Here is a 27,241-nt window from a genome sequence, read left to right as displayed (position 1 = left end):
TGTAATGATTACTCAATGTAGTATTTGTTTTCTTTTCTCGTATGATATTTTATTCTGTATAATATACGATATTCTTGTATTCCATTGACATGAACTATGCTCTATATGTGATTTGTGATAACTGAGTATTTTATATATGTGATTTTATCCTAATTATGAATCAAAGTGTGTGTACAATCAATATACAAAATGAGTGTATTTTCGACTAGAGTCGTTGTCGTCGTCATAGTGCTTTGGGTTAATAAATCATCACTTATACCAGTCTTTATGTTCTTACTTTCACGTCGTGGGAATTGCAGAGGTCTCTCTTTCCGAGTATAAGTGATAAGCGTTTCCAACGTAACAATCGGCGACGATCAGATACAAAATGTAGCCTTAAAAGAGCCGAGACAATAAGCATTCAAACGACTAATTTTAACAGTATGTATGTATGTATGTATGTATGTATGTATGTATGTATGTATGTATGTATGTATGTATGTATGTATGTATGTATGTATGTATGTATGTATGTATGTATGTATGTATGTATGTATGTATGTATGTATGTATGTATGTATGTATGTATGTATGTATGTATGTATGTATGTATGTATGTATGTATGTATGTATGTATGTATGTATGTATGTATGTAATATACTTAAATCTCAGTATATTATCTCAATACCTCAATAGGATCATTGCAGTATATTATTACCTTCTAGACCACTGAGACGGTGATTTCCTTAATGTATGTTCGATCCATTTCCAACGTCTTTTCCTAATTTCCTCTTCAGTCGAAACCTGGTTTATCCTCTCCCACAGTATACAATTGCTGATGTTATCTTGCGTAGACAATTGTTTATAAATACTTGTACCTTTTTGACGATGGCTGTAGTATTTCTCCAAGTTTTAGCATCATACAGTAGAACTGTCTCAACGTTCGTATTGAAGATTTTGACTTTGATAGTGGTTACAGTTGGTTTGAGTTCCATATATTTTTCAATTGTAGGATTGTTGATTTTTAAATGTCTTCAGAAAACAGTTAGTTGAGTTCTGGTGGACAGATAATTGATTCCACTATATCAAGAATGCACTTGGTGACTCAGGTACTGAACAATTATTTATTAACCATTCCTTTTGCTACTAAGTACGCTATTGTGTTCTAAAGAAACTGGTACATGTACAGAATAAGCCGTACCATTTGAAGAATTTTATAATTTGGTATGATTTGTTTTCTTTCTTAAATAAGAAACGATTTATTCAACCACTGACTTTATGCTTTGATGTAAATAAATACCATTGATTCAGGGAGGCTGTAGTTAGATCTAATCAAATGAACTATTGTTCGTTATACTTCTATGTTCAAACCAAATACTGCGAATTTGGTGGTTAAACTTTCGTCGATTAAAACACATTTTACTGGCATGGACAATTTGGATTAGCCATCTTTAACGTTTGGATGCTCATGATATATTGTTGTTGATGTCTTACCTCTTTGAATGCAGTTTTAACTTGAACTCATGATCATTTACTGTGTAAAACCTACTATTTATAAGTTTTTATGTAGCCCGAGAAGCTATTGTAGATTTCTCGTATTCGCTTACCTCAAACAGCCCTTTTCGTTACATCTTATAGGGTATTTATAAATGGGATACTGACATTGATGTTGTACACTCATACATTCTGTTTCCTATGTTTGGTAGTTTTCTTATATCCATATATTTATCATCATGTCCTATTGTCTGTTGGATAATACGACTAAAATGTTTTTTGAAAAAAGTCAACACGAACGACAAGTGACTTTCGATTCCCCAACAAACTACTCGTTAGAAGGTTAAGTCACGATAGAATGTTATACCTCAGTTTAATATTGATTAATAATTGATATACACTCTGTTGGTCATATTGTTTATTCCCTTTAAAAGCCTTTTACCCCGAAGCGTCGTCTGAATGATTATTATTGTAAGATCCATTTTGAATGTTTTGAGTGTGGAAATCCCTCCATGTACACATTTGCAGTTTGTTCCTATTGATTCCTTTAGTTATACATTTTTGTTGGTCTGTTTGATTCCATTTGAGTTTGAAACAGGGAAATATCTCAAAAATTATTCTATTAAGTCTAATGTTATTCTGGGACTTGAGATGGTATCATTTTCCTATTGGTCAATATTTATTTTACGTGTTATTTTCCTATTGGTCAGTACTTATTCCACGTGACATTTTCCTGTTGGCCAAATATTGTACAAATGTTACTTTCTATTTTATGGTTCAATGTGGTCTGCTTGATTGGTATATAAACAGAGTATGCTTGAAATATAACGATTCATATTGCAGAGGCTGAGACACGTGTTCTGGACTTAACTGACTGTGCTAGAAAGAAAGCAGGGTCAATCAGAACTCTAGACTGCTCATACGGTTTTACTTGTCATTGATCCGATCAATAAGTCACTGCTCCATAATCAGCGGTCACCCGTTATAACAGTAAGCAACCAAGGTGAGTAATGTTGTAATCGGATGACAGTCTTCAAGGCAGAGAAACAAAAACCATAAGGTGCAGAGGCTAAGTGAAAACGTTTATAATGACGTGCATTCAAACTCAAACAGGTGTACAAAGGGCTTAATAACGTCCTACATAAGCAAGTGAAACAAAATGAACATTCAGTAAAAGACATATTAAGCCTTCGAACGTGGCAACTACAACGGAATTTATTCCTCTTGTAAGTCTTGTAACTAACAATCTCGATGACGGTGAATGAACATTTTCACTATTCCTGATGGCTTACTGACAAATAACTTTCCATGATGAAGTAGTTTTATCTCACGGCACTGTAGCGGTAAATAAATCCCCAATATAAATAGCTCTAAGTTTTCGACATTGGATGCTGACCATATGTTTTAGTGGACTCATCTAGCTGAAGGCGCTCGGTCATGCATCCGCACCCGATCACGTGTGGTAACGCCGTGCTCAATATATACCGCAATCGCTAGCCAGATTAGATCAGAGAATTCCGATATATTGGTAATCGCCAAATACACTATTCTGATCTCCTTGACCCTGTCTTTTGATTTCTCTGGGTGGGAACGAAATATATTAGAAGGTGTTACTTGTAGAAGCGTTGTCAAACACTGAATACCTGTGTCATCTTCATTGGTGAGACTGACGTGATCTGGTACACCTTATTGCTACTGTGAGTCTGTTCCTTTTTGGGATTTTTTATAGATCATTGCCATATTTTTTATTTTTTAAACATTGTGATGTTTTTTCGTATATTTTCTTGGATATATATTTTTTTCCCCTCGTTCATTATCGTACTTCATATTTCATCATGACTGAACAGACAACCAAAGTACTCAAGCTTAAGACTTTGTCCCCACCTTCGTTTCAACTGATGCCTTTCTGGCCCGACAATATCGAAGCCTGGTTCTGCTACGCAGAAGCCGACTTCCTTGAGCACGGCGTGATCGACACACGTGCACAATTCCTCGCAGTAGTCAAGGCACTACCGCGCGAATTCAAAAGGTACGTAACACCTAGTATGTTTACTAGTGATATTTCCGAACCTTACGAAATCTTGAAACGTTCGATTCTTAAACGAGGAGACCTAACCGATCGACAAAGGTTAGATCAACTCTTCAATAACATCGACCTGCAACACGGTTCTGCGACGGACATGTTGCAACAGATGAGAGAGGTTATAGGTCCAAGAACTTTCGACGAAGATCTATTCTTGTCAAAACTTCTACAACAGGTGCAAGCAGTTCTGGTCTCGTTCCAGAACAACGCCTTAGACGAGCTAGCTGCATCTGCCGACCGCATTTTAGAAATTACGAAATCTTCTACTACAGAGGTTTTTCAGTCAAAAAAGCCTCAAACGACTCAGAATGACATAACCGAGTTATGTCATACACTCACGCGTTATCTTAGTCTTCGTACCGACCGTAAGAGATCGCGCACACCACGTAGAGGCATTTCATGTAAGCGATCTGTCCCTAGACCACGTAAGACGGATAACCCCGACTGGTGCTGGTATCATAATCAGTATGGAAAGTCTTCCAGAAATTGCAGAAAACCCTGCAATTTTCCCAACACGAAACCGACTGACTTAAAAACAACTCGGGAAACTTCCAAGCCGGCACGCGTTAACGGCAACCGTAGCCGGCGAACATAGCCGTCTGTTATACGTCACAGATGTGACAACGAGAGTTCGCTACCTCGTCGACACTGGCGCAGAAGTTAGCGTCCTCCCAGAGAATTCCAACGACCGACTTCACGAATTGACTCTAAACTTACAGGCGGCAAACGGAAAACCGATCGCTACGTATGGCAAAAGGTACGTTTACCTTAACGTGGGTTTACGCAAACCCATTCACTGGATCTTCGTTGTTGCTGATGTTTCTATGCCAATCATTGGTATGGATCTTCTACAACACCATAATCTGATCATCGACACGCGCAAACGGAGGCTAGTAGACGGAAACACTAATTTGTCCGTTTGCGTAACTTCTTTTACTGGTTGTAGAGTATCCCCAGTCACAGTTAAACATATGATAGACCCACTCTATCAACCACTACTCGATAAGTACCCTGGGATACAGCAAACTCAACCGGAACTACCGTGTGTAACCAGCAACGTTACACATCACATCACGACTACAGGACCACCTGTATTCTCTAAAGCACGACGACTAGCTCCCAAAAAGCTAAGGTTAGCGAAAAACGAGTTCGACCATATGATAGACTTAGGAATCATACGACCGTCAAGTAGCCCATATGCATCTCCGTTGCACATGGTCCCTAAAAAGGACAGCAACGATTGGCGTCCAACTGGTGACTATCGGCGATTGAACGCGAAAACCATTCCCGATCGTTACCCGTTGCCTCACATTCACGATTTGACAGCTACCTCGAAAGGTACAACTGTCTTTTCGAAAATCGACTTGGTTAAAGCGTATAACCAAATCCCTATGGCTACTGACGACATACCGAAAACAGCTATCATAACTCCTTTCGGACTCTATGAATTTTTGCGAATGCCTTTCGGTCTAAGGAACGCTGCTCAAACATTCCAAAGATTCATAGACGACGTTATTCGAGGTCTCAACTTCGTATACGCGTATGTTGACGACTGTCTAATCGCAAGTCCGGACAGAGAAACACATCTCAAGCATCTGGATCTTGTTTTCGAACGACTTCAAAAACATGGCATTACTGTAAACGTTCAGAAATGCCAAATTGGAACCGACTCATTGAACTTCCTAGGACACACTATAGATGCTCAAGGCATTCGACCCCTTAGGACCAAAGTGGCGGCCATTCTGGATTACCCAGAACCGACCACCGTCAAGCGATTACGCACGTTTAACGGCCTGGTAAGTTTCTATAGACGCTTCATACCGAGATGCGCATTACTTATGAAACCTCTGACCGACCAACTTCGTGGAAATGCGAAATCCATCAATTTGGACGACACCGCACGAAAAGCATTCTCCACAATTAAGGAACTGATTGCTAAAGCAACAATGTTTGCACATCAGGACACTCAAGCACCCATTAGCATCGCAGTAGACGCATCCGCCTCAGCAATCGGAGGAGTCTTACAACAATGGGTTAACAACTCCTGGCAACCCTTAGCATTTTTCTCTAGACGGTTACTAGACACCGAATCGAGGTACAGCACATTCGGTAGGGAACTCCTAGCTATGTATTGTGCTGTACGACATTTCCAACACTACATCGAAGGTCGTGAATTCACTCTTTTCACGGACCATAAACCGCTCACTTCCTCGTTAAGCTCTCCTTCAGACAAGTACTCTCCCCGTGAGTCTAGACAACTGGACTACATTTCGCAGTTTACTTCAGACATTCAACGCATCTCTGGAGCAAACAATGTAGTTGCAGACGCCTTATCTCGCATAACTTCCTTGAACAGTTTCCAAGGAATCGACCTTCTTAAACTCGCTGAGCTTCAAAAAGAAGACAGTGATCTTCAGCATGAGTTGTCGTCTAAAACCCTCAAGTTACGCATCAAACATATCAGAACAGGTAAGGAAACCTTACTTTGTGACACATCTACAGGTAGGGATCGCCCAATCGTGCTGAAACATTATCGACGCAATGTCTTCAACACATTGCACAAACTTTCTCATCCTGGTGTTCGTGCAACCATCAAGCTTATAGCAGAACGGTTTTGCTGGCCTGGCATGAATAAAGACGTGAGGGAGTGGGCCCGCTCCTGTGTAAGCTGCCAAAAATCTAAGGTTATCAGACACAATAAGTGTCTCCGAGGCTCATTTAAAACTCCCGATGCTCGTTTCGACCATGTTCACCTGGATTTAGTAGGACCTTTATCAGATTCAAATGGATACTCTTATCTCTTAACCTGCGTAGACCGTTTCACTCGATGGCCAGAAACAGTACCCATCAAGGATATCACTGCTGAAACAGTGGCCCGCACCTTCGTCGAACGATGGGTAGCAAATTTCGGCTGCCCTTCAACCATCACTACAGACCGCGGACGTCAGTTTGAATCTGATCTTTTCCGTCGTCTGACCACACTTTTAGGAACCACTCGCTTCCGAACGACTGCCTACCACCCACAAGCAAACGGGTTGGTAGAACGCTTTCACCGACAACTAAAAGCTTCACTGTCAGCTGCAAACGTTTCACAGTGGACCGACGCTCTTCCACTCGTCTTACTAGGTATCCGCAATGCAGTGAAAGCCGACATTGGATACACTGCGGCTCAACTCGTTTATGGAACGACACTTCGACTTCCAGGAGAATTCGTGGATCCTTCATCCTCTTCAATGAACATGGATCTAACCTCCTACACGAACAGGCTTACAAACGCAATGCGTTCAGTTAAACCTGCTTCCATTCGACCACAATCAACTGATGTTTTCTTTCAACCTGACTTACGATATAGTACACACGTTTTCGTTCGTCGAGACTCGCATCGATGACCATTCGAATCAGCATACGAAGGACCCTTCAAAGTTCTTCAACGTGAATCTAAGTACTATATAGTCGATAAGAACGGAACAAACGATAGCATCAGCATCGATCGCTTAAAAGCAGCGTATTTAGAAGGAAATCCTATTCACGTCGACTTTCCGTCGGTACAATCGCACAACACGACTCCTACACTCATAATTCCTCAACCAACAACCAACACTAGCGATGATACTCCGAATGTATCTGAAAATAAACCTAAAACGACGCATTCTGGAAGAAGAGTAAGATTTCCAGAACATTTAAACGACTACTGCACGTAAGGCACTACTCGACATTTTATATTATCTCGATCTTTCTTTTTACGATATATAATATTTTAAAAAAACGAAACAATTTTGATATGCTTATATATTTTTATTTTTATTTAGAAACAGACAAACAAAAAAACAATATTTTTTCAACACTATTACGTTTTTTGAGTTTATTTTCCATTTTTTTCGCTGTGTTTTTACGCACATACGAGTGTATTTCGACATGCACTTACACTTTCTTTTTTCTTTTCCAGGACGGCTGGAAAAGAACGATGCAGTTTACGAGGAGTCGAAATTTTCGTTGTAACTTTTTCTTTTTTACTATGTTGTACCTCGGTCCCATATAGTAAGGAAAGACGACCAGACGCTGCTAAACTTAGTAAGCTATCAGAAGAGTGTTTACCAACGACAAACTCGTTGGGTTTAAACTTCTGGCTGGCCACGTCTTAGGGTGGTCACTGCCCCACTAAGGGGGGAGTGATCTGTAGCGGTAAATAAATCCCCAATATAAATAGCTCTGTAAGTTTTCGACATTGGATGCTGACCATATGTTTTAGTGGACTCATCTAGCTGAAGGCGCTCGGTCAGGCATCCGCACCCGATCACGTGTGGTAACGCCGTGCTCAATATATACCGCAATCGCTAGCCAGATTAGATCAGAGAATTCCGATATATTGGTAATCGCCAAATACACTATTCTGATCTCCTTGACCCTGTCTTTTGATTTCTCTGGGTGGGAACGAAATATATTAGAAGGTGTTACTTGTAGAAGCGTTGTCAAACACTGAATACCTGTGTCATCTTCAGCACCATTATATTAGTAAATATTGAAGTATAAGTTTAAAAGTGAAACGGTCTCGCACTTATAAATAAATTAGGCTGATTGTTGTATTTTCATTTCAAAATATGTTGAGACTTATCACTTCGAAAATTAGTAGAAATCCTTATAAATGGAACTAATTTCTCACCCATCACTAGATTCACGAAGAATTAGAAGTCCGAAAACAAATTTTAGTCGAATCCGAAACATCTTTAAGCAAAGGGTTCTTACTTAAGTTCATCAGTCTGGTTAGAATGTTCGCTTTATCACTTAGAATAAGTGAGCTGTAACCAATAGTAATGTCTATTTTTAAACAGCGTGCAAAAGACGTAACTAAAGCCTTTAATCATTATTTTTACAAAGGACACTGAATAACTAAATTCTACGCCCCATATAAATGTAATTTTTTTGTTTTTATTTGTTCGAACAGTTTGTTCGCACAATCTGACGACTTTTTGTGTTATCGCGTGTTTCGGGTTGTGTAATCGATTTTAGGCATTATTTAAATAATTAAAGTTTCAGTTGTTGGATTTCCTAAATTTTGCGCTTATAATCTATCTTTCTGTTACCAACTGTCTTATCTACTCCTCTTAGGTACATCTTAACGATATATCATAGTGAGTTGTACTCGAGTTGAGTCATGACTTATTCGTAAATTTCTCACGCTTCGCCCTTAGACAAAACTTCAATCATAAGAAGATTTTGACTACTGTCCAATTAAGATTGGGGATGTACACTGGAATATAATGGAGGGGTTTGCAGAATAATAAGTCCAGCTTATGCAGGTTTCAAGAGAATCCTTTATATAGTCGGCTAAATGCATGTTTAACCATTAATGTGTGTTGTCAAAAAATGGTAGATGTTTACATCCCTTCATCAACAACACTGGGTTAATCATATACAAGTTAGTCTGAGACCCAAGAAAATGTCAAATTCACTAGGACCAGTGCAGCTGAGTGGCTTGACTAACCGTTTTGCGTAGAAATAGAACTGTGCCTTAACGCTATTAAACAGAAGAAGATAAATCAGCTGGCTTGCAGTAGCTCGTGAAGAAGATATTGGGTTCTATACGTGTAAAATACCATAATAAAACTAGTATTTGTGGCTATTGTTTAATCTTGTTTTATCTGAACTAGTTCTTCGGGATTTACGTCTGCAACAATAGAAATAGTCATTTTAAATCGTCATGGTTCATTTAGTTTTCTAACCAGTGGTCTAACACGGCGAAGTTTGAGGTCTGTTATTGAATATACGTTGACCTGTATGTCATCGTAACGGCCAAGCATAAATCAAACGTGACATCTTTTATTCGCGTACACTGAAAATGTTCATGTACTGGCTAAGCTATCAAGTTTTACACATAATCTGTATAGATATATATAAGGATATCACAGTGTAATTTTTATAAGTACAGAAGCACTAGATTCTTAATAGAGAGATCACTTGGGTACTCTTACAACTTGCATCATATGATCAAAAATATAAAATTCAGTAGTAGATGCAACAACATAGCTAAGCGAAAAGATGTTCATGTTCTTATTTAATTTTTTAAAGTTGGGAAAAGATCTCCATCAGGTCATCTGAACGTTGTTGGTGTTTGTGCATAATAGTTTTTGACAGCTTACGAAAACCCAATGATTGCAAGATCATATTTTTTTCTCAACTTTCCCTTACTTTTCTAATGACCAGTTTTCTATTTCTTTTTTGTTTTAGGGTAGTAAAGAATAATTGTTATCTTGTCGTGCTCTTTGTGCAATTTATCTTTATGCTAAGGTGGCCCTGTTGTTTTGCACTCAGTTTTAAAGAAAAAAGTTTATGAAATTAATTGGAAACCTTGCCTTTATAATAGTTATTGAAAACACCAAGTGAACGCTGAAGACACTAAACGAGTTAGAGAGTCCCAGTGTAGAATTAAATCACAATATTCAATAAAAACTCTCAGACAGTTGATTTTTGATGAAGTGCTCAAACCAAAGTCATGCCGTGCCACATAGTACCAGTCAACCAAGTCCCGATCAACAATGGATTGTGAACCAAGAGAAGAAAATAATTCAGTTGGTCCAAAACATAAATGTATGTTAACAATAATCTTTAATACCGTAACGTGTATCAAGGTGTGAAAATAGCTCCATCAAAGAATAACTGCTGAATGCGTATTTTTATTGAACATTCTCTGCTCAATCACCTACTATTTCCAACATTTTTTGCATACTTTATATTTGCAAGCCTTATTTTTATTGGTCGTCATCCTCCAATTACTTATGCTTGATATATATCACTAACATTTTCTTATCCCACTTGCGTTATCTATTCTATCATCGTTACTGGTTATCATCCATTTCATGGACCTAATGAAACATAACCAGGTTTTTAATTAAATTAGTTTTTCGCTATCAATGCAATCTAGGACTACTGTTTGGTCCTATTTATGACTAGTCAGCTGAACATTTTTGCATTCCGGTGTCAATTTTCAAACTGAAACTCGAACTCAGTATCTTTTTCTTCAAACGCACATATGCTGATGGACACTGGTTAAATGCACTTCTTAGTGCTAACAACGACAAAAACTCGTACCACTAAATATATAATAACTACGGCTGTTTTTGGCTTTCCATTCAGTCCGCACGGGGATTTCGCTCCATTTGATGGTTTGGTTGTATTATTTATTTTCATTGTTTACCTATCCTTGTAATGTTCGGATTAATTAGGATTCTTTGTGTTTGGTAAACTTTCCTTGATAGGAAGCTATATAACTGAAAGTACTAACACTATCTCTTGATTGTTTCTATTTTTGTACTGTCAGGCTTCTAATTTTTTAAATATACTTATAGTATTTGGAATTTTTCACCTAGACTTGTTTGAATAACTATCAGTTTGCTTCATTTACATTCTATAAAACCGCGTGTCACTTTTGCGCTCCTCGATAGCACCAAAGAAATTTTGTAATTGTCTTATATTTTTATGAAGTGTTAACTAAACGGTTAATATATAAAGGTTCTTTCATGACGTAGTAGAAAGTATAATCCGTTTCTTACGAAAGAACATTGTTTAAAAAGGTGATGTGAGTAATGCTTTTACATTGTTTGCAAACATTCTTCGAATATATATTCCGGAAAGTTGGTCAAGTGGTTTTTACAGGGCCATATGTTTAGTTTGGTGTTACTCCCTACATTGACCTTAAATTCCTGCTGGATTAGGACTGAACTGATAGAAACTAAAGTAGTTTATTTAAAAAATCAGCTGTATTTACGAAGCGAATACTACATCTCTGTGAGAGTAGTTATGCCCTATACTTTTGAAAACTAGCTCTTCCGAACTAAAAATGTTTGGTGACTATTTGATCATCGTCATTTTCAAAGGATCGCTCTCGTTAGGTGGCAATGCAATCTTATTAATACCGAGGTTCGAGATTACATGTTTATGTGTAGTGATTATAATTCACTAGATGTCACAATTCTGAAACACCAAATCCAGTTTCTTGGACATGTTTTACAGGTATCATGCAGGTGGCTTCCAAACAGTCTGTCGTTTACCGACCCTGGTACAGAGTCATTGGTCAGTTTATGAAATGGTGCCGGAGTGTGAAATGTAGCATTGGCATCCATTGGTTCACCACGACTCTCCAGTTGGGGTCACGAAAATTGTGCAACTCGCTGGTTTGATACGTCATTAGGCATGAATCAGAATAAAAACCACTGGCGATCATACTGTAGTTTTCTGTTAGAATTTTCATAGCAATTAAACGATCTTTCTTAACTGAAATTTTTTTCTTCTATGCCTTTAAACGAACTTTAGCTCTTATAAAATTTCATTTGTGTTCATTAGTTTATTGAGTGAACTACTCAATTTTTTACAGTATTGTAGATTTACTAGTATAGTATATTCTTTTTGACGTTTTAGTGTACCAGGATTAATGTGCTTTGAATAAAAAACTGACAATTAGACTTTCATAGGGAAGTTTACCAGTTCATTACTTAAGATTCTGTCAAAATGTATTAGCCGGTCAAATGTGGTTACTAATCAATAAATATAACCGGACCGTCGTGAAGAAACATCATGATACTATATGGTATTTCATTCTTGCTTTAGAAACAAATCTTAATTTTCTTCATTGATGTCTTCTCTTATTACTTGTGACGGATATCAAATACATATTAAGAGACCATATTGAATAAAAAAAAACTAGGTTTCCCCCTGATATTTTTAAATAAGATAAGTTTTCTCGAATTTAGATTCGCAACCTATTAGTACATGTATCGTATATCGAATATTGTCTGGTTTCAATTTTAACTTAAAGACGCGTTGAATGTAGACTTTCATCATAGTTTCAGGTCACATATTAATCCTACTTTATATCAAAATATATCAAATAAAATTAACACATTAAACTTGGACAGTAATTATTGATCGCTTATGTCTTTTAAATTAACTGTAGAAAAAAATTATCTTAAATTCATATGCAATAATTTCGTTGAGGTTGACAATTAAACTGTAGTAGTTTGATACTGGAACAGTATGCTAAAAATTACTTAGTTATTTTCCAGGCACAAAAGAACTATATATATCCATGCATCTTTAGTTACTCTTATAATAATATATATCCAATTATACCTACAAATATTAGATTTTTTAGGGAATGTATGAGTTGGCCATTTTCATTTAGTTAAGGGTTAAGCTGTTATATGAGCTTTTTTGTTGCAAACTAAATTCATTTATGAGTAAGAGATTGTGGAGATTGGTAAATTCTATTGAAACTATGAATCAGTCTAAGTTAGACGGCCATTCAAAACCTGCGATTACAAGACACCCGTTTCGTCTCATCATGGGACTCCTTAGCAGCGCACATCCACTATCCCGCACGAGGGGACTGAACCCAGGACCTTCGGTCTCGTGCTCTAACGCTTAACCTGAGTCGGCGTCCAACGTTGTTAATGTCCAACTTTAACCAATCCAAGACATGGCCCGACCATTTCCCATTGTCTCCAGTGGATAACTACCTCACACCCAAAACGGATTAGTTCCATCAGTCACTGACTAGGACTCCAGAAACTTCTTTTCAAAGCCATTCAGTAGGAAGCACATGATAATTACTAGCGGGGGATTGTGGAAGTTAAGAGTTCACACTCAAGAGCTAAGGTTCTGGTTTCGATTCCCGCGTCCCATACTAGGACGAAACAACCGTCAAGTGCTTCCAGGCTTTAAATGGTGGTCTAACTTAGATCAGCTCATGATTTCAATAAAGTTTGTTACTTTTATCATTTTACAGAAGAAAATAAAAAATGCTGAAAGTGAAAGGGATTTAATTTTGAGAATTATAGCTCACTTACAAACTCAAGAGGGACTTGCTACTGACAGTAAGTATTTTTATGCTATATTCTAAATTTTTAGTGGGATTATCTATTATACAGCACACAAATTGTTTAGAGTAACATATTCTGTCGACGATTCGTTTATTATCTGAGATGACATTTATTACGCTTCTTGGCTGCCTAATTATTCCAACAATTCTCATCCAAACGTAATGTACTATTTTTTTACTTTCATCGGTTTGCCGGCATTTAGATGTTTTGAGCCCGACCGTTGTTGCTACCTTGACGTGGTGGTCGGGCTTGCCTATCGTGATGAAGCAACCGAGCTATACTGGCTGGAACAACCGTTCCTCAAGGTCCTACCATGTCAGACAGGTCGGTTGAAGAGCGGTAAGACTAAAAGCAACAAACCCAAGGTCGGAAGGCGAAGTCGTACTGCTGACTGTACAGAGGTGTGACAGCAGTAAGGTGTTTCCTTCAGACAACCAGCATGACAGCGATGCTGCCTTCCCACAAGGAGGGGTGGGGTTAAAAAAGGTCGACCCTAAAAATGCTCACCTCACGGATTTCCGTCTTCGGCGGTAAGGCCCTTTGAAGAACGGAGCTAACACGTCAAAAACCTCCCACGAAAAGGCCGTGCGCGACCGGCCTCAAGCAGTTGTCCCTTGGGCACTGCGGTCACGCTCTCAGGTCACTGAGACCGCCTCTAATCCAATTTCCTTTTCAGGTACCTCCAGAAGAACCCTTCCACGGTGTGGGCAACCGGGAAGTGATAACCGCCCTCATACCTCTAACAGCACCCAAGATCACCGTATTCATAATCAACCTTCCTCTTCAATTCCTATTATTCCTCCTACATCGACTTTAAACCCTAAACTTCCTCCTTCGGCTTCCCCCTCAAGTGTCACCATAGCCAACGATTCTAGTGCTCAAAGCTCTGTCCCAGGTCTACTGAAACCTCGCTCCAAACTACACATTGGAGCTTTCAACGTACGCACTCTATGTCAAATCGGTCAGCAGGCTTCCTTGGCTAAAACCCTAGAGTGTCTTTCCATTGATGTATGTTGTGTCTCCGAAACACGCATACAGGATCCCAGTGTGGTCATTCACTTGACCTCACCTCGGCAAAACGGAGAGCCAACGAGATACACCCTACGTGTATCTGGTGACCCGATGGCCAGTTCTCGTGGACTGGCAGGTGTAGGCATAGCACTAAGCATGAGGGCGGAACAAGCACTGCTAGGGTGGATCTCCGTCAACAGTCGTCTATGTGCTGTTCGGCTAAACGGCTCCGTAAGAACTCGGAAGGATAGGGACACATGTCGTTGCCTTTTCGTCGTTTCTGCCTACGCTCCCATTGACTGCAGCTCAGATGATGTGAAAGATGAATTTTACAGAAAGCTGTCCGAACTTCTTCAGAAAGCTAAACGCTCAGACATAGTACTCGTAGGGGGTGACTTTAATGCTCAGATAGGTAGTTTAAACCAAACAGAAAGGCATTTAGGTGGATATTTTAGCATTCCGGCACAGCGAACAGATAATGGTGACCGTCTGCTGCAACTGTGCTCAGACTGACTGACTGAGATGTTTTGAAACTAGAATGCACGTAATATTACGAGCGAAAATAATTGTGAATTTTACTTGTGATGTTACTTTTACTATTTATAGGTAAAGGCAATGTTTTTACAACTAATGATATTTTCCTTAAGCTTGTTTGAACACATGTCACTCTTACTTACTTACTTATTTACTTACGCCTGTTACTCACAATGGAGCATAGGCCGCCGACCAGCATTCTCCAACCCACTCTGTCCTGAGCCTTCTTTTCTAGTTCCATCCAATTCTTGTTCATTTTTCTCATGTCTATTTCCATTTCCCGACGTAATGTGTTCTTTGGTCTTCCTCTTCTCCTTTGGCCTTGAGGATTCCATGTGAGGGCTTGTCTTGTGACGCAGTTGGGTGCTTTCCTCAATGTGTGTCCTATCCACTTGCAGCGCTTCTTCCTTATTTCTTCCTCCGCTGGGATCTGGTTTGTTCTCTCCCACAGTAGGTTGTTGCTAATAGTGTCCGGCCAACGGATCCGAAGTATTTTACGTAGACAACTGTTAATAAACACCTGTATTTTCTGGATGATGACTTTCGTCGTTCTCCAGGTTTCTGCCCCATACAGTAGAACTGTCTCGACATTTGTATTGAAAATCCTGACCTTGGTGTTGGTTGACAGTTGCTTTGAGTTCCAGATGTTCCTCAGTTGTAAATATGCTACTCTTGTTTTGCCGATCTGTGCCTTCACATCTACATCAGATCCACCCTGTTCATCAATGATGCTGCCCAAATACGTAAAGGTTTTTACATCTTCCAAATCTTCTCCGTCAATTGTGATTAGATTGGTGCATTCTGTGTTGTATCGGAGAATCCCGCTTTTCCCTCTGTGTATATTGAGACCTACTGCTGCTGAGGCTGCTGCCACACTGTTCGTCTTCTCCTGCATTTGTTGTTGCGTTTGGGATAGAAGGGCCAGATCATCTGCGAAGTCTAGATCGTCCAACTGCATCCTAGATGTCCATTGTATCTCATGCTTCCCTTCAGACGTTAACGTCTTCATTATCCAGTCGATCACCAGGAGAAAGAGAAAGGGTGAGAATAAGCAACCTTGCCTAACACCGGTCTTCACTTCGAACGACTTTGTCAACTGTCCTCCATGCACGATTTTGCAGTGTAATCCATCGTAGGAATTCTGTATGATGTTGACTATCTTCTGAAGCACGCCGTAGTGTCGAAGAAGTTTCCATAGTGTTATTCTGTCCACGCTATCAAATGCCTTTTCGTAGTCAATAAAGTTGATGTAGAGTGATGAATTCCATTCAGTTGATTGTTCCACAATGATCCGTAGAGTTGCGATTTGGCCTGTACACGATCTATCTTTACGGAATCCTGCCTGTTGGTCACGAAGTTGGGCGTCTACGCGGTCCTTCATCCTGTTTAACAATACCCTGTTGAAGACTTTTCCCGGTATTGAGAGAAGAGTAATGCCCCTGTAGTTATCACACTTGCTGAGATCGCCTTTCTTCGGTATTTTGATCAGAAGTCCTTCTTTCCAGTCTTTTGGTACTTGTTCCTCATCCCAAATCTTATTGAAGAGAATGTGGAGTATCCTTGCAGTTGCCGCTACGTCTGCTTTTAGTGCCCCTGCTGGAATGTTGTCTGGTCCTGATGTCCCTCTTAGCATCTCAATTTTGAAAATGTTTGAATAAGTTTCGTAATGAATAGATTACACCAACATCAGAACTGTCTTCTTTTATCATTGGCTGAAAGTTTTAAAACTAAATTGGATATAACACCATATGCTAGATCAGTGCAAGCGACTTACAGAAATCCACAAACTTATGTTTCTTCCTCGTTGACAAAACAATACTAGTTTACAGTTTTAAACGAACACGTATTCGAACTCACATCAACTCGTTCCACAACCGATGTCATCAATTTGCTATACGGTCTGCCAGTAACCTCTCATAAAATTTTAGTTGATTACTCTATCCTGTTTATTTTCAGTAATTATTGTCATATTGTGTAATCATTATTTTTGCTTAAACCATATTGATCAATATGAATATCAAGTTAGGAAACTTTGCATTGGCTTGAGAGTAGACGCACAATCTTGTTGAGTGTATTGTCTCGCACGAAACCTTGGTCCATAACAATCTACCAGTGGACTACAATCATTCGATATCAAAAGTAGTGCATCTTAATGTCGGTTAACTTAGGTTAGTGGTTACATTGTGAAGTCAATTAACAGGATTTGGTTAGCGCTTAAGTCTAGACTGTGTAGCATGGATTACAGGTAAGTAGACACAGCGTATATCCAAGTAATGAAACAGTATTGTGGTTCGCATTTCCATTCATTTACGAACTTTAATGAAATCCCTAATCATTAGTTTTACAAGTTGACTTTTTAAATAGAATTTTTGAATGTTTAGGGTTTCATCAGACTTGTGAAATCTATACGTTATGGGTGTATTTTACATTAATGTCATTCAAATTCATTACTCCAGTTATTATTATATTTAAATGGTGAGTTACCCTTAATCTCTTTATTTATAAAAACACCTTCAAAAGATGATATTATAAATCTCAGGAAGTAACTAACTGTTGTGACGGGACGAGTATTGGAATAGTTAGGACTACTTTTGAATTATTATTAATATTTGCATCATAATTAGTAGCTAACTGAATTATTGCATTTCTGTTTTCCTTGTTCGAAGCTTTCGCTGGACCTATCAACTGTCGTTATGTATTTTGCTACTTCTTAATTATTGTTAATTACGTACTATTTGCTTCACTCTCTGCGTCCTATAGCATGATTTTGTTCAAAGTATGGTTTCTTGTTTGCTATACCGTGCTAAGCTGGGTAATTGAAATATATTAATAGGAGTCTGGCTACAGACTTTTCTAACTCGAGGCTGAGGATAGAGAAAAGTGAGTGGATAGATAGACCAATATGGATAAATCCTGCACTAACACAAAGTTAATTACGCCGATCACAACGCGTCACTACTCAAGATTTAGAACGGCAGGCTATAGTTGGAATAGAAGATGCGAGGTAGAAAAGTTGTGGTCGGAATACTGATTGGTAAATTTAGCACGCGGCATCGACTACTATTTCGAAACATATTATTTACAATGCAAGAGTAATTAGTTAATTTAAAACATTACCAATAACATTGCAAAACAGAAAACTCTAAATATTGATACAATATAAATTATTTTGGTTTTTCTCAGGTAACAAATATTCCAGTCATGAATCATATCCAGTGAACGGAATTAAGTCCTTATGTGCTGAGAATATGGGGAAGCAAAACTCGTGTGAAAAAGTTGAGCACAATGACAAAAACGTAAGTACATTCTTTTCTTTGTAACAATACAAAAATAGATTATCAATGCAGGATCAGTTCAATACAACACTTTTCTCAGAAGTAGACTGGAGTTTTTAAGTAGATGCAATAATTTGGTTGTTGTTATTATTATTATTATTATTGTGAATTATAACATTTTGACTTTTGCATTTGAAAAGTTCGATTACTAAGCTTTAGATAAGCTAACTAACAAACTTTCTATACTAAGCCTATTATCTTTATATAAACGAAAGAGTGGCCTGCTTCAACATCTGGGCTACCTATTTCTGGCATCTAGATATTTCAACAAGTGCGTTTCTAAAAAGTGTACAATCTTTCGTTGTAAAAGTTACAAAAGGCCCAATCTGATATATCGTGGTTTCTGGCATTATGCAATGAAAATAATGTACACTATTTAGATATCAATTGACTGGAATGCTAACTTCTAACTGGCGACCACTCAACATTTATTGTCAGGATCGACCAAGAAGTAAGAAACGAAAACCTGTTGAAATACTTTGTGCTTCTATATTGTACCAAAAATATAATACTGAATAGATCCACTAATAATAATAAAATAAATATATTCCTTTCTAACTTATCATTAAAACTGGTTAAATTTATTGTATTCCCGTTTCTTTCATCTGGTTATTCTCTACCTCTCTCAGTACCTTTTTGTACTATTTCGAGTGACTAATTTATTTCATGATAATTCTAGGAATACTACAAAAATTAACATGTTAGGCAAATTATATCGAATCTCTGAAATGTAAATGAAATTCTTTAAAGAATGCTTTCATTGTAAAGGATTTAGAGGTCATATACATTTAATTCTGTTCTCATCATTTACTTGTCTCTATTTATAAAATAAACTGACTATCAGAAAAATATCATAAATACGAAATATGTAATGTTGTAGTTATAGTCAACAAACATTCTAAAACACAGATAAAGTAGTATAATTTATTTTAGTCAATGCTTTCCAGAGGTTTTATATTTCCAGGACTTAGCATAACTCTTGTAAGTTCTGCATTTTCGTTATTTTATCACCAACATATTCCTTTTGAACCCAGGACCTATAGGTCTCGCGCGCGAACGCTTAGCCATTAGACCACTGAGCTGGCATCCAACGGTGTTAATGTCTAACTTGAACCAATCCACGAAATTGCGCCACCGTCACCATTGTCTTCAGTGAGCTGATATCTCACAACAGATCTGGTTGAACTCCACGACTTCTCACTAGAACTCCAGGAGTGTCTCTTGAAGTCAGTCACTAGTGAGCAGATGATTATTATCAGAAGGGGCTTTGTGGAGACTTTAGAAATTTCACTAGTTAAAATCATGAGTCAATTGAAGCTAGACCACCGTAGAAAACCTGGAAGCACTGAGCGGCCGTTTCGTCCTAGTATGTGACTCCTCAGCAGTGTGCATTCACGATCCCGCTCCCCGCGAGATTCGAACCCAGGACCTATCAGTCTCGCCCGCGAGCGCTTAACCATTAGACCACCGGGTACTTTTTAATTAATCAGAACCTGAAAATAACTCATAAATGAATAAATCGATACAAAATACGGTTCAAAAAGAATGCTTCATAGATGGAACAGTACAGTGTCTCCAAGTAATGATACAACGAAGTCTTGAATTCCGTGCCTTATTAAATTCAGGTTTTATATTCCCAGGACTTAGCATAACTCTTGTAAGTTCTACATTTTCGTTATTTTATCACCACCATATTCCTTTTGCTTAAGTACTCTGTATCACTGAATAAAATTAATCCCTTGATCCTATTTTTTACTATGTAGGCTCTGTGCAAATTGGGCAATCTTTCTGAGGGAATTCATTCAAAGTGTATCAGATGCAATAATGCTCCAAACAATTCTAAACAATCGCGACGTAATTCAAATTCAGTCAGTCCTCCAGAAAAATGTGGTGCAGTGGAGCTTCATAACATTGAAAAATTTATTAACGTTGTGTAAGTTACACATGTAATTAGACTAAATAATGACTATTTTCAATGAAAAACGATCGTAATTCTAGGTTACCATTTTAGTATGGTTTCATGAACTCAGTGTCTAAAAGTTTAAGCATATATTTTTGGTCAACATATTCCACGTAAAAATACTTAACAATGACAAATTCATTGAGCTTGGATTTTCTATATACCAAGTTATCAAATGGAGAATCAATCTTTTTCAGTATAATATTCCTTACAGTCAATTCAATTCTTGTAGATGATGTTGCATTTGTCGTTTACTTGTGTGTCATTCCATCGACATTGATTCCGAAAAGTTTCACAACCACATATCACAGGACGATCTGTTACTTGGTTTGCGAGATTGACTTTCCGGTGGTCTGTTGATTCGGTAGATAACTCTTGTTGAAATTTCTGGACAACCATTTTTACGGAAGCCAGAGAAAAAGTGAATTTCTTCGGGTTTTTTGTGTATTTAGGTTCTACATTTTGCTTTAGCTCTTTTGAATAATGTCTGTACGTAGATTTTTTTGTATGTTGTTACTGTCAACAAAGCAAAACGGTTAACATCAATAAACTGACAAATGACGACAACAGAACCTACGAAGTAAATCAATTGCAAACAAAACCTTCAAAACAAATCGACCTAGTACTTTGGTATAACTAGAAAAACCACTTCTACACAAATTAGACATTGATGATTTTGCCCAGAACTACGATGAAAGTTTTAAATAAGCCTAAGCCAGGGATCTCGGAGAACACCGCATCATCAAAAATGTCCATCTGAACTTCAAATCTTCATCTTTCCGAAGTTTGCTACTAGCGATTTCAGGACAGAAACTTTATTAAGCGTGTTTCATACATTTTCGATCAATCAGCGCTAGTTGAGGTGACCACAAAATTTGTGCGGTTGTGTATACATTAACATTTTTAAAAATCATCATATTTCAATTTCTTGTTTTTATTTGCGACCTGTCGTGTTGAAGTGAAGTGTTCAAGAATACTAGGCCGTAGAAAAAGACTTAATAACTAGTTACCACAAATGATGGGTTATTATTGAATATCTTTAACTCAAAAAGTCTTGGGTTAATATTTTTGCACAAATTTAATTAGATTTATAACTAATTAGAACAGAAATAAATTCCACCCAGAACACATTAATGCTGCTTGCTACTTCCATTTGCATAGGCTGATTCGAAAGCTTCAAACTTTGGCTGATCATTGTCGCAAATCTTTACAAACATGTTTATATCTCCACCAAAATGGTTGTATGAATCCTGCTCATCAACCTGAAACGCCAACTTGGACTAATGTACCTAATTTCTTTCCAAGAGGTTGTCCATGTATAAATTCCAGTTTAAATGATGGACTACTTATGCGTAATTCTAATCGCGATACAACTGCCACTACCCTTTATAAAGTCAAAGAGCCAGTCAAAGATGTAAGTTTTTATTACAAACTGACTAAGTATTTATGGAATCACTTATTGCATATTGAAAAACTGAAAATCTAATTTATCTTCCTTAACTTCTACCATCATCAGTGCATTTGTTTATTATTTTTAATAACTATAATTGATTAAAGATACTTCTTTCTAAGGAAGAATTATATTCCAGCAATATCATTATTGCATAGTCAATGTATACGTATAGTAGTTTGACCATAAAATATTTGTGAGGTCTGTCCAATTTTATATCTACATTACGAAATAATCTTGTCTAGACCGCCACTAGGAACCAAAAAGCACAAGATATTTATATCTTCCTAATATGAGACTCCATAGTAGAGTGCACCCAACGCTCCTTTTGGAATCGAGCTCAAGATTTAATGTTTTGCAGCGTGCATACACAGTTTAGATTCCATGGTTCATAAGTTACACTTTATTCCATTTGAGACGTCACGAGACCATCGTTCAATGCCATTAGTGAGTAACTGTCTCACACTCGAAATGGGTGAACTCCATTGGTCATAGCTTCTTACTAAAACTACTAGAATCACCTCTCGAAATTAGTTACTCGTTAACACATGATTATTATCAGTCTAAGCAGTCTGTAGAGATTGTTGAATTTCGTAGTGCTCATCGCTGGCAGAGTTTTAATTTTAAGATAAATTTCACTTGTCCTCATCTGTTAAATATTTCTAATATATTGTTTGTATCATTTGTAATATTCATAGTTGTGTATTCAATGGCGTATTATTTACTATAGGGGATTCCATTGATCATTATTAAAGTAACTCAATCATGAGTTATCTATCTTGTCCAACTAAATATTAAATCTTGTAGTCACTAAAATGTTGTAATTCTGTTGTCTTGTAATTTACCTCAGTAGAGCTGACATGACTTTTATGTACGATATTTCAGGAACACTCTTGTAAAACTTTATTGAATAATTCGATTTCGATGAATCCAATATTTAATTCTAAGTCTCAAAATTATCAAGCTGTTGAACGTGGAACAAATGCTAAACCATGTAAAAAGATTTTGAATGCTAATAAATTAACATTTACAAGTAATAAATATTGTAGTGGAAAATGTTATCACTGTAAAGAAAATCAGTTGAGAACACCTGTGATACGCGAAGTGATTGACCATACGGCACCAATGAGAAAAATAGAATGGAGATAACAATAACATTTGTATATGCTTAATCTTTTAAGATATAATAAAAAACCAAATATTTTTTCGAAGAAATATATTTGCGACACTTGTGTTTTCCTTGACTTTGTATTTTCTTTCTACCATCAACCTATTTAGTTATTAAACGTTGACTTTGTCAGTTGTCGAAGCTACTTATCAGTGTTTTCTTATGTTACAAACATGCATGTAAGAAACATCCCCTCAATTATATTGATTATTTTAAGAAAAGTTGTTTTCGTACCACAATAGGACGTAACGGCCGTCCAGTGCTTCCAGGTTTTCAATGGTGGTCTAGCTTCAATTGACTCATGATCTTAACTATTGAAGTTACTATAATATCCACAAAACCCCTTCTGACACTAAAAATGTAATGTAGTTAGAAATTTTGTTTGTTACTTTTTATTCAGGTGAATAATTTACTTGGTCAGAATTCATCAACAACTTTTTTGTGAGTTACTGATTAAGTATCATATTTCATAATTTGTTAATGGAGACTGCCGTTTAGGACTCCATTTCGACTTTTATTTGGCATATGACTGATAAAATCATTAAATGGTAGTACAGTAAAGAAATCGGCGAGACTATAATATATGGACCAGCCAATCAGGTGTAAGATAACAGGTCTCGAATTTTGGCGCGAAACTCACCGATCCATTTAGGTAAATAGTTTTGTCGTTATAGCTTATGTCAGTTCGTGATGAAAACCCTAAATATAATTCTTAACCTTAATCATCAGTAAATCATAGTTCTAATTCCTTACATTGGTTTATAACCCTCATTCGCTCTTAGTTATTAGGTAGACACTCTCAAGGTATAGTTGAGATCTTGACATTAGTAATTTCGGCACAAAATTCAAAGTCTTTGTCGCCTACCTTTGTTACTTTCTCAATATGTTGTTTGTTAATTTAACTGAAATTTTACGGCAACACTTATAGTGACTTTAGTCACATACAATGTGTTATGATGTGCAGTGTCCTCGTATACACAAGCCCCCGAGCGGCTACCGAAAGAGAAGGCTAAGAGTGAAGACGGGAGCTTATTAGAGTAAACCGATTTACATACATAAGCGCTCATTTGTATACATATTATATCTACTGAGAAAATGGGACCGTTTCTCGGCCAATAGGATGCACTTGGCACTTAGGATATTTCTGATTGGGACAACACAGCCTTCTCATTTGGTGAAATTTGATTGGGCTACTATATCATTAATGAAACTGTAAACCTAAATGGTAGTTGTTTCGAAGATGCTTCGTTCAAGCAATACAGCTGTATATCGAAAGTAACAGTATGAGTATTACCGATTTGAGGTAGTTCAACTTTAAATGACAAACCTTTCTAAATAGCAGTCATTACAACCACAGTGTTTTCGTTTACATCACGAAGTCAGTTAAAATCGTATGAACGATTATAATCAACCGTTAAGGTCTCTATAGTCTACTACGCGTTTTATTCCTTAAGAAATAATATATTAATGCAAATCCGATGAAAATATGCACTGTGTTATTACCTTTAACCCACCAAGGTAATTCAGTCATCAAGTGTATCCAGAGTGAAGCATAACAAATGATAATTACACCAGTTTTTTCAAACAAAATATCTGTACAAATCAAACCATATATACAAGAAATCTTTATTCACTTTCTTTAATATCTTTAGGTTCAGCGTCCCACAACCAAACAAAATCACCACCTGCTGTAAGTAGTTTACTTTGTTTAGGATGTGGTGACACTGAATGAATCATAAAATTTACTGATTTAGCCGTTTCAATGATCAATTCACTAACTGATTCTGGGTTGTGTGGAGATAAAACACCCCATGCATTGCTACCAGGTTGATGATCTAGTGTATGAATCGGTGCATCCGAACGTATGAAATCCCATACAAAAACAAGACCATCTTTTTCTGAACCACTGATTATATGACGATCTAAATTCATCAGAGCACTATCCATTCTGTAAAAAAAGAAATGAAACAAATTATGAAGATCGATTACCATAACTTGTATTAATCTAAATAAATGAATATTAATTTAATAGTACATCTCAACTAAACTTAAACTGTACTCCCGATAACTTTTGACACAGCCTCAAAACCATTGAGAAGGCGAGAGTCAGCCAAATGTATATTCTCCATTTCAGTCGACAATAGTACATGAAGAAATGTGTGTGTGTATTTATGCACTGTTTTACGCAGTCCTTCAGAATCAACTATTCAAAGGTGCAAGATTTGTGGCACCTAGTTCAGTAGTAATGCGCAGTATAAAAACCCATTTATATTACCTTTGAACAATTCAAACTGAAATATTGCACGACTAAGAATCTATCCAATTAAAGCGCCAGTCATAAACTTATAGCTTTCAATATACCCTAAGACGTAATTTCTCTTCAACCGAATTCAGGAAATAAACGGCTTATCAAAATTTGCTAATGAGATGATTAGCAAAGGAGCTGCTAAAACTGAGACCTACGTTTTCTAAAGAATACACTCTTTGGGATCTGATCAGTTACTTACTTACTTACTTACGCCTGTTACTCCTAATGGAGCATAGGCCGCCGACCAGCATTCTCCAACCCACTCTGTCCTGAGCCTTCTTTTCTAGTTCCATCCAATTCTTGTTCATTTTTCTCATGTCTATTTCCATTTCCCGACGTAATGTGTTCTTTGGTCTTCCTCTTCTCCTTTGGCCTTGAGGATTCCATGTGAGGGCTTGTCTTGTGACGCAGTTGGGTGCTTTCCTCAATGTGTGTCCTATCCACTTGCAGCGCTTCTTCCTTATTTCTTCCTCCGCTGGGATCTGGTTTGTTCTCTCCCACAGTAGGTTGTTGCTAATAGTGTCCGGCCAACGGATCCGAAGTATTTTACGTAGACAACTGTTAATAAACACCTGTATTTTCTGGATGATGACTTTCGTCGTTCTCCAGGTTTCTGCCCCATACAGTAGAACTGTCTCGACATTTGTATTGAAAATCCTGACCTTGGTGTTGGTTGACAGTTGCTTTGAGTTCCAGATGTTCCTCAGTTGTAAATATGCTACTCTTGTTTTGCCGATCTGTGCCTTCACATCTACATCAGATCCACCCTGTTCATCAATGATGCTGCCCAAATACGTAAAGGTTTTTACATCTTCCAAATCTTCTCCGTCAATTGTGATTAGATTGGTGCATTCTGTGTTGTATCGGAGAATCCCGCTTTTCCCTCTGTGTATATTGAGACCTACTGCTGCTGAGGCTGCTGCCACACTGTTCGTCTTCTCCTGCATTTGTTGTTGCGTTTGGGATAGAAGGGCCAGATCATCTGCGAAGTCTAGATCGTCCAACTGCATCCTAGATGTCCATTGTATCTCATGCTTCCCTTCAGACGTTAACGTCTTCATTATCCAGTCGATCACCAGGAGAAAGAGAAAGGGTGAGAATAAGCAACCTTGCCTAACACCGGTCTTCACTTCGAACGACTTTGTCAACTGTCCTCCATGCACGATTTTGCAGTGTAATCCATCGTAGGAATTCTGTATGATGTTGACTATCTTCTGAAGCACGCCGTAGTGTCGAAGAAGTTTCCATAGTGTTATTCTGTCCACGCTATCAAATGCCTTTTCGTAGTCAATAAAGTTGATGTAGAGTGATGAATTCCATTCAATTGATTGTTCCACAATGATCCGTAGAGTTGCGATTTGGCCTGTACACGATCTATCTTTACGGAATCCTGCCTGTTGGTCACGAAGTTGGGCGTCTACGCGGTCCTTCATCCTGTTTAACAATACCCTGTTGAAGACTTTTCCCGGTATTGAGAGAAGAGTGATGCCCCTGTAGTTATCACACTTGCTGAGATCGCCTTTCTTCGGTATTTTGATCAGAAGTCCTTCTTTCCAGTCTTTTGGTACTTGTTCCTCATCCCAAATCTTATTGAAGAGAATGTGGAGTATCCTTGCAGTTGCCGCTACGTCTGCTTTTAGTGCCTCTGCTGGGATGTTGTCCGGTCCTGCTGCTTTGCCACTCTTGATTTACCTGATGGCCATGCTGATTTCTTCAATTGTTGGTGGGCCAACATTGATTGGGAGGTCCGTGGGTGCTGCTTGGATGTTGGGTGGGTTCAGTGGATCTGATCAGTTACTAAAAGATAAGTTATTTCACAACTGTTTCAGACTCCCAGTCATGACAATCCATGCAACCTAGGTGATATGCAACTTTGGATACTATCAGCTTATGTAGACATTTAATAAACTGTTTTATAACTTGTAACTTATGTGAAACTAGGAGAATAGCATAACAAACCTTAGATCATGAAACTGAGCAATGTTAACTATAGTCCCGTTAATTTGGCAAGAATGGATGTTAGAATAACGCAAACAGATAAGTCTT

At 37.7% G+C, this 27,241-nt stretch overlaps 2 protein-coding genes across 2 annotated transcripts in view; one reads left to right on the top strand and one right to left on the bottom strand.

The window, feature by feature from the left end:
* The first annotated feature begins 8,515 nt into the window (after positions 1-8,515).
* Positions 8,516-22,963, top strand: FUT9_10 (Alpha-(1,3)-fucosyltransferase 9). Its single transcript, XM_051219383.1, has 7 exons — positions 8,516-8,545; positions 9,783-10,142; positions 13,336-13,423; positions 18,158-18,270; positions 20,073-20,242; positions 21,431-21,683; positions 22,605-22,963. Exons 2-7 carry the CDS (start codon positions 10,026-10,028, stop codon positions 22,866-22,868), a joined length of 1,005 nt encoding a protein of 334 aa, XP_051066949.1. The 5' UTR covers positions 8,516-8,545; positions 9,783-10,025; the 3' UTR covers positions 22,869-22,963.
* A 1,550-nt stretch (positions 22,964-24,513) lies between these two features.
* The window catches only part of NUP62CL (Nucleoporin-62 C-terminal-like protein), a gene marked incomplete at both ends in the record, with an annotated part of 36,796 nt that continues 34,068 nt past the window's right edge, over positions 24,514-27,241 (bottom strand). Inside the window, one exon of the mRNA XM_051219382.1 lies at positions 24,514-24,835. Coding sequence (XP_051066948.1) covers positions 24,514-24,835 — 322 coding nt within the window. The remainder of the gene's footprint in view (positions 24,836-27,241) is intronic.

Source organism: Schistosoma haematobium, chromosome 4 (assembly GCF_000699445.3).
Source record: "Schistosoma haematobium chromosome 4, whole genome shotgun sequence".
In the NCBI taxonomy this organism is placed as follows: Eukaryota; Metazoa; Platyhelminthes; class Trematoda; order Strigeidida; family Schistosomatidae; genus Schistosoma; species Schistosoma haematobium.
Note: the sequence above shows the minus strand (reverse complement) of the source record. Positions and strands in the feature narration are given on the sequence as shown.